The sequence below is a fragment of the Pogonomyrmex barbatus genome, unplaced genomic scaffold (genome assembly GCF_055798465.1).
Source record: "Pogonomyrmex barbatus isolate J1 unplaced genomic scaffold, ASM5579846v1 scaffold5, whole genome shotgun sequence".
NCBI lineage: Eukaryota > Metazoa > Arthropoda > Insecta > Hymenoptera > Formicidae > Pogonomyrmex > Pogonomyrmex barbatus.
Window position 1 is genome coordinate 3934292 of NW_028297149.1, and position 12259 is coordinate 3946550.

The 12259-nt window shown below is 33.0% G+C and overlaps 1 protein-coding gene across 13 annotated transcripts in view; it reads left to right on the forward strand.

The window, feature by feature from the left end:
• The window catches only part of LOC105422389 (uncharacterized protein F13E9.13, mitochondrial), a 263236-nt gene that overhangs the window by 165116 nt on the left and 85861 nt on the right, over positions 1-12259 (forward strand). For all 13 annotated transcript variants that reach the window (XR_016140502.1, XM_089082110.1, XM_089082105.1 and 10 more), the window contains 2 exons: positions 10383-10582; positions 12128-12255. Coding sequence is in view for 12 of the 13 variants with exons in the window: in XM_089082110.1 (XP_088938236.1) it covers positions 10383-10582; positions 12128-12255 (328 nt within the window). In the remaining variant the exon portion in view is untranslated. The remainder of the gene's footprint in view (positions 1-10382; positions 10583-12127; positions 12256-12259) is intronic.

The window sequence follows — 12259 nt, forward strand, 5'->3', positions numbered from 1 at the left end:
GTTTATTGTTTAATTTTTAATAATACTGTTGTCATTGTAGCTAGATCTACAACCAATAATAAAATAACAATCAATAATAAAAGTAGTCCGCATGGCAACAGAATTAGGTCGCATGAATCTCGAAAAGTCTTTCGAAAGACGACACAAATGTGTGACCGCCGAAATTGCGACCAGTCTTTCGAAAGACCGCAGAAATGCATCACGCGAGAACATTGCGAAAAAGCCTATCAGCAAATTCCTAAATTTGATGATCAAACCGAGCGTAATATTGATTAATCAATATCACGCAACCGATCGACGCAATCAATCAGAATGCTGATCGGGCATCGATCAGACTATATAACCGGTTACACAAGGCGGAGTCGAGAGAGTCAAGAGTCAAGAGTCAAGAGTCAAGAATAACGTGTCGTTCGGAATCATTATTATAAACATCGCGCAAGATATTACAAAAGCGCGGCGAAGTTCACGCGAGCCGTACTATCAGCATCTCAGGTAATATACTCGGTCGTCGGCCGCCAGAGTAACGCGATACTCGCCGAGCCGCCCGCCGACGTTTAACCGTGTGTAAAGTAATAAAACAAGAAATACTAATCTCAAGAATTTGTGCATTTATTAAATAAACCAATTAAAATAAAGAAAGTATGTTAGTGAATTCAAGAAGATTTCCTTCCATTCTTTTGATCCTGCTCGGAGTCCCAACTCCTTAGGCTTAATGAACCCGACTATCTCTATTATTATCGTTGTAGCCCATCCGGGGTACAACAATACATATAATTTTATAAACAAAGAGTTCGCAAATGTTTCGATCTACTACGAGGTCATCTTCAGTGCGTGGAAAAAGTTGATAAAACTAACTGTTAAGCTTTCGTTGACATATTATAATAAAAAAATTGTCGTATGGTTGTCCATAATTGCATTGATCCAAAAAATTAAAATTAATGAAATGTCGAGTTATAGATTATTTCCTTGCTATTCGTTTTTGGTATGCTTCATCAGGTGTGATGTAAGATGTTTTTCTTTTGTTTTCCTATATTTGATTGATTAGAGAAACTAATTTTAATTTTGATCCGTGATCACTACATATGCAATGATTACTTGAATATATAAATAAAATATTTTAATAAATAAATCTAGAATATATTGTATAAATAGGTGATTGAATGAATAAAATTGTATAAATATAAATGAGTAAATAGATGATAAAAAGATTAAAATAGGACTCCTTAATTAGAAAAACAAATAAAAATGACAATAGGCAATGAGAGTCAAGTGCAATAAATGATTATCCATTAAATCTTATCTCTATTTAAGGTTCTTCTTACATCCAGACATTTCCGGATGATATATATATATATGTATATATGTATCTATTGAAGATGATTTTCGGATCATCTTCAATAGATACATATATACATATATACATAATAAGAATGGTTTGAGACCGTATTATTCATGACTTCTCCGATTCGCATCGATAAACGCAATAGTGCAATATCTCGAGGGTCTCTGTCCAAACAGTTCTACAGCTGATGTAGAAGACACTGTATAATCAATATCATTTGAATGATATCGTTTATGATATATTCACGAAATAAAGTTTTTTAATGTGTCTAAAAATGAGAAGAACAAGGAACTGTTGGAGACTCACTTTAATGATATTGCCGATTATGACAATAACTTGTACACAAAAAGAAATAAATACTGAATATTGCAATAGCATGGTCACAATTAAAAGAAATAAAAAAAAATTTTAACAGAGATATAAGATAATAGTCAATTAGTAAAAAAGAAAGGAAATAAACACGTCTTAACTATTTCGAGTCAATTATTAAAATGTAAAATGATAAGATAAATAACGAGGATAAAAAATCAAAAATTGTTATGGAGTGAATACGGTCACGCGCTTACATATTGTTTATGACAGGGATATACGTATAGCTAAGAAATTCTGTGTTTGTTTGCAAATTGATATCGTTTTTTTTGTAGTATGATGTGTAGCTTGTAAATAATATTTTTTTTATCCGGAAGTGGAAGAGAATCTTTCTGTACCTTAATAAAATTGTTTAATTTATTGATACTGTAAATAGCTAATTTGGTTTCTGTATCTTTTAATATATTTTTAAATTTTTCAGTGACAGCTTTCACATAAGGTAGAGTCACAGGGTTTTGTTATTAACAATGTATGTTGTGTCGTCGTTATTGTTTTTTTTTACAATTATAAATTAAAAATTTGATTCTACTGTTAATTGTTTTAAAAATAAAATCCAATGAGTAATTATTTTGTAAAAGCGTTTTAATCACGAAGTCAAAATTCTTCTCGTGAAATTGTGGATGTAAGGGATAAAAATTCCTGTCTACCATACCCCTGACCATACCTGTCTTCTGTGAAATGGGATGCTGAGACATAAAATTCAATTATCTATCAAGTACCCGGGAATGTTGGTTTGTGATACTAATCGAATATAATAGTATTATTTTCAATGAAAAGAGACGTCTCTAAGAAGTTAATCTGGCTACCATTTCCGAAGTAAATTGTATCTCGGGTGTATTGAATTAAACTTCCTCGCAATGTCATGGACGTGATCATCTGGTGCTGCCATTAAAATATCCACATATCTATAGAAAAATGGTATACTAAAATCAAATGTCTCAAGCACTCCATTCTCTAAATCTTGCATTACTATATCAGCCACAATCGGAGAAACATGGCGAACCCATGTTCCGAAGTTCTGTTTATAAATCCGATCGTCAAAAATAAAAAAGGATTCTAAATCTCACATCCACAATTTCACGGGAAGAATTTTGACTTCGTGATTAAAACGCTTTTACAAAATAATTACCCATTGAATTTTATTTTAAAACAATTAACAGTAGAATCAAATTTTTAATTTATAATTGTAAGAAAAAACACAATAACGACACAACATACATTGTTAATAACAAAACCCTGTGAACAAAACATTAAAAGATATAGAAACCAAATTAACCATTTACAGTATCACTAAATTAAACAATTTTGTTAAGATATAGAAAGATCCTCTTTCACTTCCGGATAAAAAAAATATTATTTACAAGCTATAGTGCACTGATTGGGATGCATCTTACGTAGGTCAGATCAGTAGACAATTGAAAACGAGAATCAATGAACATCGAAGTCACATAAGGAATCACATAAGGTGGAATACCTTTACACATTCAGTCATTACTGACCACAGGGTACACACAGGACACGATTTCGACTGGGCTAACGTGAAAGTTCTGAATGTGGAGAAAAATTGCAACAAACGATTAATTCTAGAAATGCTACACATCACAATACAAAAAAACGGTATCAATTTGCAAACAGACACAGAATTTCTTAGCCATATATACACCCCTGTCGTAAACAATATATAAGCGTGTGATTGACCGTATTCATTCCATACAATTTTTTACTTTTTATCCTCGTTATTTATCTTATTATTTTACATTTTAATAATTGACTCGAAACAGTTAAGATGTATTTACTTCCTTTTTTTTTACTAACTGACTATTATTTTATATCTCTGTTAAAAAATTGTTTTTTTATTTCTTTTAATTGTGACCATGCTATTGTAATATTCAGTATTTATTTCCTTCTGTGTACAAGTTATTGTCATAATCAACGATATCATCGATGAGTCTCTAACAGTTCCTTGTTCTTCTCATTTTTAGACACATTAAAAAATTTTATTTCGTGAATATATCATAAACGATATCATTCAAATGATATTGATTATACAGTGTCTTCTACATCAGCTGTGGAAACTATTTGGAACTATTTGGACAGAGGCCTTCGAGATGCACTATTGCGTTTATCGATGCGAATCGGAGAAGTCATGAACTAATACGGTCTCAAATCATTCTTATCATGTATATATATATATATGTATATATGTATCTATTGAAGATGATCCGAAAATGGATTGAAACGTCTGGATGTAAGAAGAATCTTAAATACAGATAGTAAATAGGTGTTTTAAAGAAAATTAGTAATACAAAGCATATGCAAGAGATGGGATCTGATTTCTAGAAACACCGCAATTCCTTACAATGAATTAATAATAGCTATTAAGTTTAACATCCAGTCAGCTTACTTCACCTTCAATAAAAAAGTATACAAACAAATTTATGACACACCTATGGGCTCACCTTTATCACCCATCACCGCAGACTTAGTTATGCAAAACTTAAAAGAAGTCGCGATTGAGCGCTTGCCGTTCGGATTCCTTTTCTACTATTGCTATGTCGACAACATAATCCTGAGTGCACCAGAAGATAAATTGAATGACGCCCTAGAAGTTTTCAATGCATTACACGAGCGTCAAATTCACGATAGAAAAAAATGGCTTCAGTTTCCTTGATGTAACCATTATAGCACAAGATGGAAGAATCATTTTCAATAACTACAAAAAGCCGACGTGTTCTAGCAGATTTTTAAACTATAACACCATCCCACAAGTCACAAGAAAGGTATTGTGTACAGCATGGTTGATAGGGCGATTCTATTATCCCACCCAAGATTTCATCAAAAAAACCTATATGAAATAATCACACACTTTTAAATAATGGTTATCCCATCGATTTCTCGATGAATAATGGAACAAACTGAAATATCATTTGCACAAAAACAACATTTCTCCCACAGATTACAACACGCCTATCAAAAAAACTAAATACCTCACAGTCCTATATATTCACAATGTCTCTGAGAATTTTGTACACATTGCAAAAAGACACGATTTTAGAATAGCCTTCTCGCTCCCCAAAACGCTAAAATTCATCACAAAAGCAGAGAAAGATACTTTAGATCACATGTCCCGATGTGATGATAAAAAATCAACTGCGATGCGATATACGTCGGACAAACAAAAAGAAAGTTGAAGACCAGACTGCAAGACATAAAATAGACATCAATAAAAAAAGCGGATCTCCTTAGATTATTTCTGAGCATCGTCTGTCTAGGAAACATGAGTTCGATTGGGAAGGGGTAGAATTTTAGACAATGAATTCTCCTTCAATAAAAGATTGGTGTCCGAGATGGTCCACATAAAGAAACAGTACAACAGGCTGAATAAACAAAGTGATACAGATTTTCTCTCAGAGGCATACCTTCCAATTATCAATTCTCTCTCTACCTAACACCTACCTTCGCCTTCTATGCTTCCCTCTCTCTCTCCACCACTTTAATATCCATCACTACAGATTACACATTTACGTCATTCCATCTCATTTACTCTTAGCACACCGAAAAGTAAACAATAATTTTTACTCAGTCTGCCAGCATACCTTGGTTTTTCAGCCGATCATTGATATGTTTCGTTAGGTATGATTCTTTATTATTTTACAATTTATAAGATTTAATCAAATCAGATCAAATCAATCAGATCAAATTTATATCCGCCGTTTTTTCTTTTAATTATTTATTTAATTTTATTCTTTTAATCACCTATTTACTCATTTATATTTATACAATTTTATTCATTCAATCATCCATTTAAGTATACTCTTGATTTATTTATTAAACTATTTTATTTATAAATTCAAATAATCATTATCATGCATATAATGACCATGGGTCTATCAAAATTAAAATTAATTTTTCTAATCAATCGCATATAAAAAAACAAAAGGAAAACATCTTACATTACACCCGACGAAGCATATCAAGAACAAACAACAAGGAATAATCTATATAACTCGACATTTCATCAATTTTAATTTCGGATCGATGCAATTATGGACAATTATATGGCAATCTTTTTATTATAACATATTCAACGAAAACTTAACGGTTAGTTTTGTCAATTTTTTCCACGCACTGAAGATGACTTCGAGTACTTCGACCAGTAGATCGAAACATTTGCGAATTCTTATTTTGTTTATAAAATTATATGTATTATTAAAAATTAAACAATAAGCATTGTCATCCAGCTTGGCTCTATTCCGAATTTGTCTTTTTATTATATATATATATTGATGACATTATACTGTGTCCGCCTAGCAATAAGTTACACACAATTCTTGAAAATTTTAATTCAATACACGAGCGCCTGCAATTTCACGAAATACAGAAAGATGACAGTCTCAGTTTCTTCAACGTCAAGCTTATTATCAACCAAGACGGGAGAATCATTTTTGATCATTATCACAAGCAAACGTTTTCGGGCAGATGTCTCAATTATAATTCCCACCATCTTCTTAATTAAAAAAGAGGAATCATCTTTGATATAGTGGATAAAATTGTCAAGCTGTCACATTCTCAATTCCATTATAAGAATCTTTCAATATTCATAAATAGTCCATTAGATAATGGGTATCCTATTAAATTGATCTATAATATATACCATATGTGACAGATGTGTTAAAATACTTTATCTTAAAAAAAAAAAACAAAAAACAATCAAATAGCACGTACTAACAATGGTTCACAAACATAACAAAAAAATTATTTTACCATTCCATATGTGACAAACATTTCCGAGAACTTTTAATCGGTCGTTAAAAAGCATGATTTTATAATCGCATTTTCGGTTGTCAAATACACTGAAAGCATATATAACTATGGGCAAAGACAAACAAGGTCATATGTATCGTAGTCTATAGAATTAACTACAGCAACTGCGATGCACATATATTGGACAAACAAAAAGTCGATTAAAGACCAAGAGTCCAAGAAAACATAACAGATCATCAGGAGACATAGTAGAGTGTCTCGGGTGTCAAATCAACCGAGAACACTACCATGTACTTTACGCGAGTCAGCGAGATGCGAGATCCGAGATTATCGGATCTCAATAACGGCTAAACCGATCAAATTCTAAGTAAGCTTAATCAATAGCTTGAGTCTGACTTGCATAATAAAAGTATTTTTATTTTCCTGCTACATGCTCTACGGAAATATTGTTACGCAAAATCCGATTTGGAAATTTTTACTTTAAGAAACGTCGTCATCATTATCGTCGCCTTTGTGCGGCTGCAATGTCTGTCGCAAGATGTCATTATTAGTCTCATTGAAATTGATTGGTTTCATAAACCTACTTTTTCAGTAAGGTACCTCAATTTTCACTCCCAGCATCCTCTCGCCCAAAAAAGAGGCATTATTGCTGGACTCGTCGATAAGGCATTCTTCTTGTCTCACCTGAAATATCATCAAAAAAACTTGAATTTGATAATCACAATTCTGTTAATGAATAATTACCCTCAACTTTATCTTTGATAATATCCGTTCGAGACTAAAAATTCTATTTAGATGAGAAGATAGATCAAGCATGTCAAATGCAATAGGACAATCACAAGGAACAAAATGGTTTTACCTTTTGTTCCGGAAATTGCAATTAAACTCAAAAAAAATTGTCAATGATTTCAATCCCAAAATCCGCATTTTTTAGTATGAAATAGTGAATAAATTGGCATGATCAGGATGCATAAGGATGCTCTACCAGCACATTTCAAAAGGAATATAGTGTATAAGATCTGCTGCGGCAATTGCAATGCGTGCTATGTTGGACAAACAGATAATTAAATTGAGAATTAAAAACGAAGAATTAAAAACGAGACTGCATGAATATCAGAATCATATATGTAAGAATACGAACACACATTCATTACTGAACACAGATTAGATTACAATTATGAATTTGACTGGAACGATGTGAAAGTAGACTGTGAACATAATTTGCAGAAACGATTGATCTTAGAGATGCTTTTCATTAAGAGACAGAATAATAGTCTGAATTCACAGTCTGATATTAAATTCTTGCATCACGCATACGTTTCTGTCTTGAACAAATTGTAACCTCCCCTGGTTTTGTTTTGATGATATGTTGTTGAATTGTAAAGTCACCGCGCTCAGTTACTGCCTGGAGCTTAAGACATGCGGACGCGCTGTGTGGTGTGCTGCTCTGTGCTAATCGCGCCACACTCCTATGCGTCCTTTCTCCGGTTTGTGTTCATCTGATAATTGACAATCCCTTAAAGACGGTCTCGTTGTTTAAGAATGACATGTAAGGATGACATATCAAACATATGTATTATATATTTAAGTTGTAATAAAGAATGTCAATTGCGCACTGTAAACAGCGCTGATTCTCATTTTCCTATTTACCACATTACATTTCTTAATTAAATTAAATTTTTTCCTATCATATCATTCTTTATCTCTTTCATCATTGCATAGATAGCTTCAATTTTACTATCCATACTGCGCCCTGTTATTCGACAATCTTCAGAAGTCGATGCTTTCCGTTCTCTATTGTTATCACCAGCTATTGCACTTTCATTCGCACTTGATTTTAGTACAAAAACTTCTGTTTTTCCCTTACAGGGTACTAATTCATTTGCTGTATTATATATTTTATGAAGTTTCACACAACTAGGATGAAACAACTTGTCACATAACATACATTTATGAACTTTTGTTTTAATGTCTTTTTTGCATTGCTGGCATATGACAGGTCTTTGGATCCTCCATCTTATATTCATTATCATTTGATAATGCACTATATTATCGATTCTTATCGATCTAATCTTTCTTGTACGTGTCATCTGTCCGTCATTCAGACGGTATTGCCTAATATCTAATTACGTTGACTCACCTGTTTCTGCGATGATTCTTCTTTTGTGCAATCAGTTAAAAAAATTTTCACATACAATTTTTCTTCTTTCCACTGTATAAAAACAATAGATAATATTGTCTCTATGTCTCCTATTGCAACAATGGTACCTTCGTTGTACAAGCAGCTCAACTTAATCGACTAAAATTAACACTTTTGGTCGGAGCTTGAATTGACACGTCCTCTTCACTGAGAGAGATAGATAAGTAGATAGATAGATAGATGGATGGATGGATGGATGGATGGATGGATGGATGGATGGGTGGGTGGGTGGGTGGGTGGGTGGGTGGATGGATGGATGGATGGATGGATGGATGGATGGATGGATGGATGGATGGATGGATGGAGAGAGAGAGGGGGGAGGGAGAGGGAGAGGGAGAGGGAGAGGGAGAGGGAGAGAGGAGGAGAGAGAGAGAGAGAGAGAGAGAGAGAGAGAGAGAGAGAGAGAGAGAGAGAGAGAGAGAGAGAGAGAGAGAGAGAGAGAGAGAGAGAGCACCACGCTCGGACAGGAGCAATAAGACTGAGGATTAAATAGATATCTTATTATTTGGCTTTTTTACAAGTTTTAAGAATATAAAAATATTTTTAATGAAGAATTGCAAAATAAAACTATACGATACAAGAAATGTTTTGCATGTCATTTCTCATTTCTGATATCACATTTCTGGTGTCACGAGAAAACAGAAAATCTTAAAAAGCATTTAATTTATACATATCCACAAATGAGCGAACTTTCATACAAAAGAACAGTTCAGCATCATGCATGCTGTTCACGATCATGATTGCTAAGTGCGCAACGATATATTTGGAGACGTGTACGGTAAACAAATATTTTGTAATGGGAAACAATAAGGCAAATAAGAATCAACGTTGTAAACGGTGCGTTATTAATACTTTTTGTTACAAAAGCTCACAACTTTTTTTACAAAACACCAAACGTTTCGACTCAAGTTTGAGTTATCTTCAGTGGTACAAGGAAATACAACATTGTCTATTCAATCAGCTCAAAACTTAATGATATATAACCACGTCAATCAACTACATGAAATCGCTGAATGACTGTCACTTATCAGATGAACACAGTTCACATTAAAAACAGAAAAAACACGCAAGAGAACGGGATTGATCGCGTCAAGTAATATAGTACATCGTACAGCGCGTCCGCACGCTTTGAGCTCAAGACAGTTTACAGCGTTGATTTTTATTTGCCTTATTGTTTCCCATTGTTATAACACTAAGAATCACTCTTGTTAATATTTAAATATTTTGTAGATCACATTCAAACATCTTGTTACGCAGCAATTATAAATGTGAATAGCGTTGAGCTGTTCCCTTTGCGCGAATGTTCGCTCATTCGAAGACCTATATAAATTAATAACTCTTTAATTAGTACGAAAGTCATAAAATAGTACAGATCTTTCCGATTTAGTATAACTCGCTGTACTAAGAATGATACAGTTATTACCGGATACCCTGTATAAAACGTAAAGCAGTATTTGATTACTCTAGCCATAAGCATTAAAATATTTATAATTATTATAATATTTATAATTAAATTACTAGAAATTACTAGAAATTATTAATGAGGTTTTATAATAATACTCCAAATAAATAATTAATCACTAACTCTTTAGCATTAAATTTGTATAAGTGTAGACAAATTAATTATCTGGAACATTATTTCGTAACAAATTATAATTGAGAATTACTTTAAAACAATAAAAATTTATTTTAATTTATTTAATGTAGATTCTCGCAGGATGTAACAAGGAAGCGATCGCCGTTGCTAAAGCTACAGGATTGCAATTTATTAGAGCCGAAGGATTTATTTTTTCTCATGTAGCTGATGAAGGTCTTATTGATGCAAGTGCTGGAACTTTATTACGATATAGAAAACAAATTGATGCAGACAACGTTCTTATTTTTGCTGATGTCAAGAAAAAGCATAGGTGAGTTGTCAAATAATTTAATCTGAATTTCCCTCTCCTCTCTGTCTCTCCCCTTTTTATCTATCATAAATTTGCAAGTGGAAAGGAAATAATTAAATATTGGATTAGTAAGAAAGTTCGTTCATTTTTTTCCAAAAGGTAGTGCTAGTTACTTATTAAAGCGACTTATTTCACAGCGATCGCCTTAATTATATGTGCGTTTGACAACTGACACTTCAAGCGTTAATTTAAAAAAAAAAGTGTGCGATTCAGTCGAATATTTCGTTTGCTAGAGCGTTTTAAAAATGGAAAATCGAAAGGAGTATCTTCGATATATCTTATTTTTTTATTTTTAAAAAGGAAAAAACGCAGTTCAATCTCGTAATAAAATATGTGCTGTGTATTTGAAGTAGGTGTATTTGAAGTAGGTTTGCTGTAGGTGAAGATGCTATAAGAACGCGCATGTCAGAAATGGTTCTCGAAATTTTGTTTTGGAAATTTGAGTCTCAAAGATGCATTACGTTCTGGTAGGCCAACTGAAGTAGACAACGACAAAATTAAGACTTTAATCGAAACAAATCCACGTTACACTACTCGAGACATCGCCATTGCAAACAAGTCATGTGAATCATGTTGTCAATCACTTAAAAGAAATAAAAGAAAATGGGATTCGTCAATAAGCTCGATATTTGGATTCTTCACAAACTGAAGGAAATTTATCTCATCAAGCATATCAATATCTGCGATTCTCTTTTAAAACGTGAAGAAAATAGTCCATTTCTGAAGTGAATGATCACGGGGGATGAAGAGTGGATTGTTTACAATAATATAATAAGAAAACGATCATGGATTGAACGCGATGAATCAGCCTCAATAACATCCAAAGCAAATATTCACTAGAGGAAGGTTATGGTTTCTATTTGGTGGGACTAGAAAGGAATCGTGTTCTACGAGCTGCTTCCGAGGAATGAAACAATCAATTCGGAGGTTTGTCGCCAACTAGACAAATTGAATCCATCAAGAAGAAGCGTCCAGAATTGGTGAATCGCAAAAGTGTTGTGTTTCACCATAACAACGCAAGACCGCATACAAGTTTGAAGATCCGCCAAAAATTATTGAGCCTTAATTGGGAAGTCTTGCCATATCCTCCATATTCACCGGACCTTGCGCCATCAGATTATCATCTATTTCGATCGTTGCAAAATTCGTTGAATGGAAAAACGTTCTGTTCCGATAACGATATCAAACGGCACTTGAACGATTTCTTTGCCAATAGGGACAAGGATTTCTACGAGCGCGGAATTATGAAATTAGTACAAAAATGGTAAAAAGTCATTAAACAAAATGGACAATATCTTAATAAAGTTTTTCCTTATATAGCAGAATCGCTTTTGAATTTTATTGAAAAAAAATGAACGAATTTTCTTATCAACTCAATAATTTTCTTAATTGAACTGCATGCAAAACCATGTAGTTCAATTAAGAAAATTATGTTCGAGTTTTATGCTTGGAAATAGCTCTGTGTAAATATACTATATCTTTTCATTTCTTTAAATATTTTTTCAGCTCCCATGCAATTACTTTCGATATAAATTTATTGGAGATGGTAAAAACTGCCGAATTCTTTTTAGCTGACGGTGTCATACTAACTGGTAACGCAACTGGTGACGAAACTAATGTGAGAGATTTGTTAGGTAA